This window comes from Salvia hispanica, chromosome 1 (genome assembly GCF_023119035.1).
Source record: "Salvia hispanica cultivar TCC Black 2014 chromosome 1, UniMelb_Shisp_WGS_1.0, whole genome shotgun sequence".
Classification (NCBI taxonomy): Eukaryota; Viridiplantae; Streptophyta; class Magnoliopsida; order Lamiales; family Lamiaceae; genus Salvia; species Salvia hispanica.
The window spans coordinates 21,390,466-21,396,061 of record NC_062965.1 but is presented as its reverse complement, the minus strand read 5'-3'; the positions used below and the strand labels follow the sequence as shown (position 1 = coordinate 21,396,061).

Below are 5,596 nucleotides of genomic sequence, written 5' to 3'. Positions count from 1 at the left end.
TCCATCCCCCAAAATTCGTCACCACTTTTTGTTGTTGTTTTTCTTTTTTCTCTTTATTTTATTTTTAGTTTATGAGCAGGTCTTTCTTCTCCAAAGTTGCAGTTCAATTTTGAAACTGAGAAGACAACGAAGAGGCTATGTGAGGAAGCCCATTTGAGAAAATAAGCGGGTATTGGGTTCTTGGCAAAGGCTGTTCATCTAATTGCCCAGTTCAACATACTGCCCAGCTTGTCTAGTCAAAGAGTTTGGAGAAAAGTGACGAGGAAATCAATTCAAGAGCCAATGATGAGAGTAGTGTGTCATTAAAGGGCAGCATGGGGATCATTTCACATACCCATACGATCTTGGGATATCGAGTAAATATATATTGTTATATTGTGTCTGTTTTATACTCCCTCCGTCCCACTTAAAATGCAACATTTGTGAATCGGCACGGAATTTTATGTAGTGTTGTTTTGTGAGTTGGTGAAGAGAGAGTAAAGTAAGAGAGATGAAAAAGTAGAGATAGAATTGTTTCCATTTTAGGAAACGTTTCATTTTTAATGGGACAACCAAAAAAGGAAAACATTTCATTTTTAATGGGACAGAAGGAGTATAAAACATGAATATCTTATTGCTACTTTATTGTCCTATTTTGTTAGTAGTAGTACAATAAAGTTTTAAATTATATACCTCAAAAAATATGCGTGTTCACCGTCGACATGCACATCATAAAACAAAGTTACTTTGCTTAAAGAAAATAAAAGCAGCACTTGATTATGATAGTCACTAAATAAAAAGTGATTAATTCCTATCTTGTGGGGTTTACAATTAATATTTTTTTTCATAAAATATCACTCCCTCCGTCCAAAATTAGGTGCGAAAATAATTACTACTGGATAAAACTAATAAAAATATCTACATAACTTGTAAAAGAGTCTAAACATAATTGAAAAATATTATAAAAAAGGGTGAATAATTGAAAAGATTCTTTCATCCAAACATAACTAAAATTACATACAGAAAGGAGTGATATAAAAATGGAATTACAGACTTGCGCCCCAAACGTTAATGGATATTATATTTTGGGCTGAATTAAATCCAAGTGCAACAGATATTATATTTTTAATGGTCTTTTTAAGTGGGTTATTTTGAGTTATACGCCCGAGAAAAAGGGAAAACGAGCTTATTCATTGAGACGGAGTTATTATATTTTAAAAATTCAATATACAAGTAAAATTAGAAATTAGAAACCTCGTGTGGGTCAAGATACCAAATTTGTGATTAGAGGTAGTGTTGAGTAGAAACCTGTCACACATCGGACATGTGATGAAAGTTGGAACGTGTATATAATTCATGTCCAACTCCAATTAGTTTGATGCCTTTTGCGGTGACCTAAAAACAAATCCATGCGGGCTTCACCCAAAGCGGACAATATCAAACTAGTGTTGTCGATGCCGACAATCCCGACAGGTTACCATTCACCATCAAAGTGTTGGATGAAATGTTTTATTTTTAATTAGTTGTGTTTGTAACAGTGTTTATTATTCTGTCTTCCATGTAGTCAAACTGTTCGATAATTTGCCAGATAGGGATTCCGAGTAGATGGAACATCCTTTTGGGGGAGCCCAAATTCGTTTTAGGCTTTCTATGGGCTCCTGAGACCAATTCGTTTTAGTCCTTATGTTTGTAGCAATCAGTTTTCAGTGTTACATAAGATGTCTTAGTTAAAATTAGTTGTGTTTGTAACAGTGTAAAAGTACTTGAGCATAGTACAAATGACAATAGCATAGACCATAATATGCTTTTGCTAGAAAAAAACTGATACGGAATAACCTCGTACCTTTGAACTTTGCACGGTTTGATCATTTGTTCAAGAAGAATTCATGTTAGTTCGCAAGAGAATGACAGGCAAAACTAGATTTGAGAGTGTTTCGGAGAAAAATAATACTCTCTCCGTTTCTTCATAGTTGAGTCATTTTTTCATTACGGAAAGTTTCTTCATAGTTGAGTAATGGTAACTTTTTTCTCTTTCTTACTTTACTCTCTCTTACTTTATTCTTTCTACTTTATTCACTTTATAATTTATTCTCTCTACCTTTTCCCCTCTCACACTTTATTATCTCTTTATTTAACACACTCAACATTCATTTCTATAACTCCGTGCCGAAAAGTTCCGCCTCAACTATGAAGAAACGGAGCGAGTATATTGATATTATATTTCTTATGGAATAATAAGCCTAATCTATACGGTTCGACCTCCTAGTCTGTTCGGGAAAGAACCGCAAAAAAAACCCGAACGGGGCTTTAAGCCCGACCCAATTTTAAATAAAACAAAAAACACAATATAATAAAACAAAAGACTAAAGAAACAAGAGCAACTGGATCATCCTGCTCCGCTATCACCTCTTCCTCGTGGCGCTCTTCTTCTCCGGCTGGTTGCTGCCCTTCTCCGCAATTGGTTCTGTTATTGGTCATATATCAAAAACACACAAACACATGTGAAGAAAACATATTTCAAGAATTATAATAGCAATACCAACACTAGTGTCTCCTGGCTCGGTTCCTGGAAGCCATTCTTGCTCGCCTTCTTCTCATGTCTCTGGCAATGAATATGTCTTCAACAACTTCTTCTATTTTTCCAAAGTATTTTTGTCTGAAGCTTCGGCAGAATAGAAGTAGCCATAAAATGCTTCCGAATCCCACAACGTATCCGAGTGCAGCAGATACGCATTCCCACTCAATCTCCCTCTTCTCTTCCACATCTTCATGTTCTCGCGGTGATAGCTCATTAGTATGACTGCAGTTTGTGTTGAGAGGGAAACCACATAGGCCGGGATTTCCTACAAAGGGTGCAGCTGAAAATGTCTGAATTTGACGGCCTTTTGGGATCACCCCGACCAGCTTATTATATGACAGGTTCAAGACTTCAAGGAATGTGAATTCTCCAAACCCCGTCGGTATTGGCCCTGTTAGCTGGTTTCGAGAGAGGTCAAGTGATTCGAGCATACTCAAGTTGCCAAATGACTGAGGGATATTTCCATTGAGGGCATTGTGAGACAAGTTGAGATGATAAAGAGAGGTAAGATCTCCAATTGCGTTTGGTATCTCTCCAATGAAATTATTGCAAGAAAAATCAATACTTCCAAAGTATGGCCAAATCTCCTCAAGTTCTAACTCTATGCCTTTCATGATTAATGTCACTTCAACTTCGTACGGTTGAGCATAACTCCATTGCATCATTCCCCTCCAATTAGAGAAGTTTATTGATTCCATACGTCCACTGAAATTATTTGAAGATACATCTAGAATTTGAAGCGCTGTCCATGAGGTCATGTTACATGTCACTTCACCATGGAATTTGTTGGAGTGCAAAATAAGAATTCTCAATGAGGATGATAGCATGCACGGGAACGTATCGTTGATTTTGTTGTTCCCGACATCCATGACCTCCAACGACATGCAACTTTTGAGAGATTTTGGGATCTTCCCTTCTAAATTATTATTGTTAAGCACCAAATATTGTAGGTTACAATTCAGAGAAAAAATATCTGGAATGCTGCCATTGATGTTGTTTTGATTCAGATCAAGCCACTGAATGTATTTAAGTAGGCAAGGGGGTGTGCTGCCACTTAATTTATTTTTAGACAAAGAAAGAAAAATGATGTGTGTGGTTTTGCAAAGGGATGTTGGAATTGATCCACTAAAACTATTATTATCAAGAGACAAGATCATGAGATGAGATTCAAGTGGAATGGGCAGCTGTAACTCACCCCTGAGCTGGTTAGAGTCCAAGTATAGGTACTCAAGAGAAACAGGAATATGGTAAGGCTTTTGAAAATCTGTTAGAAGATTAAATGAGAGTTTCAAAAGCCAAAGTTGTGTTCCCCAAACCCAACTAGGAATCTCCCCTGCAATCCTATTGGCCGAGAGATCCAAATACTTTAGATCCAAATGTTTTATGAAATCAGGAAAATTGGACAAGTTACAAGAACCTAGGCCTAATTCTTTTAATTTGAGACTCGAATTGACGTTGCCTACATCTACTGACAAGCTATTGCCGGATAGATAAAGCAATGTGAGATTGGGAAGGCTTTGAAAGCTGTCGAGTTGAAAAGTGCCATTGAATTGGTTGTGACTAAGATAAAGTTCCAACAATGATGGGAGAGCAAAAAGAGAATGGGGGATGTTACCAGAGAATGAATTGAAACTCAGATCTAGATGAACGAGATTGGAAAGACGTTTGAACAACATAGAAGAGAGTGAGCCTGTCAAGAAGTTAGATTCCAAATTCACATGAATCAGCTCAGTTAGGTTAGCAAAGGTGGATGATATAGAACCCTTCAAACTGCAGTCACGAAGAGTCAAGGTGGTCAGAAATGGAAAATTGGAGAACAAGTCAGCCACCGCTACTGTTGAAAGATTCGCACCATCCAGTCGAAGAATCGAGAGGGAATGGAGTTTCCAAAACAACCTTGCTAAAGGGCCGGAAATGGAACAACGGCGCAAGCTCAAAGCGGTGAGGTTGGGTAAATATGATGAAACAATATGGCTCCATCTTTTCCTTTCATGAAAGGAGGTAATATTGACATAATCAAGATAGAGCTCTCTAAGCTCTGTTAGATTGTGGACAAGCATCTCCAAATTCGGGAGCTCAAGAATAAAATTTTCTTGATAGTATTTGGAGATATCGAGACTAGCCAATCTCGTTAAGGTCGAAATTTCAGAAGGAACCTGCCCAACAAAACCAGCATGTGACAAATTCAAATGTGTCAAACAAGTGAAATTGCCAATACCTTTTGGAATGGCATCACTGAAGAAGTGATTGTAGGCGAGGTTAAGCTTCTGCAGATATTTAAATCTGAAGAGACTTGACGAATCACCAATTCCACCATAAATGGTCTCATTATCGAGCTGCAAACTAACGACGTAGCCAGAAGCATCACATTCCACACCGTGCCACTTGCAGCACTCGCCACTTTCATTCCAACGCACCAGTTTTGTCGAACGAGAAGAATTGAAGATCAACTCATCCCGGAGTTGAATCAACAAGGTTTCCTGATGGCGAAGGCATTTGTTATTATAAGAATGAGAAGTGAAAATGAAGGATGAAATTAGTATACAAATGAAGAACAACAAGTTTGAAAGCATTGTGAAACTAGATATTGATTTTTTTTTTTTGTGTACAAATGAAGATTAGGTGCAAGTGGCTTTAAATAGGCAATTGAAGTTTACTTGAAAGACTTATTCTTGTTCTTTGCTTTATGTAAATTTCAGAAGTAGGTTCTATATGATTTAGCTTTGAAGAAAATGATAGAACAACACGGAGTTGACTTGAGGTCCACCTTCTATAAGCCATAATCAGTTATTTAAAGGGTTTTGAGCCAAATATTTAAATCACGAAGTTTAGTCAAATTTAAGTTCATTCCATGAAGTTTGAGATATTAAACCGTGAAGTTTCAATTATTCTTAATTATCTTATCTATATACAAATGTCGTCTATTGATAATGATCAAAACGATAATATTTCATTAAAATCAAAGTAGGAAAATAAAAGAAAAAATATTTATACCTTCTAAAGATGGACTAAAAATAAAATAATTCACACTTTTTTGAA

At 36.7% G+C, this 5,596-nt stretch overlaps 1 protein-coding gene across 3 annotated transcripts; it reads right to left on the bottom strand.

Annotated features, from left to right (window-relative positions):
• Positions 1-2,124: 2,124 nt before the first annotated feature.
• LOC125219006 (receptor-like protein 7) lies at positions 2,125-5,155 on the bottom strand. Of its 3 annotated transcripts, XM_048120863.1 has the most exons (3): positions 4,776-5,114; positions 2,519-4,713; positions 2,125-2,443 (listed from the first exon to the last, which is right to left on the bottom strand). In XM_048120863.1, the coding sequence occupies exons 1-2, from the start codon at positions 4,962-4,964 to the stop codon at positions 2,524-2,526; spliced, it is 2,379 nt and encodes a 792-aa protein (XP_047976820.1). In that variant the 5' UTR covers positions 4,965-5,114; the 3' UTR covers positions 2,125-2,443; positions 2,519-2,523. The 3 variants fall into 3 exon arrangements, with proteins under 3 accessions (XP_047976820.1, XP_047976804.1, XP_047976811.1); XM_048120847.1 differs by having other exon boundaries at positions 2,519-5,155; XM_048120854.1 differs by having other exon boundaries at positions 2,523-5,155.
• Between the last annotated feature and the right edge of the window lie 441 nt (positions 5,156-5,596).

Coding starts and splice junctions, on each gene's coding strand:
- LOC125219006 (XM_048120847.1), bottom strand. CDS start 5,130: ATGCTTTCAAACTTGTTGTTCTTCATTTGTATACTAATTTCATCCTTC.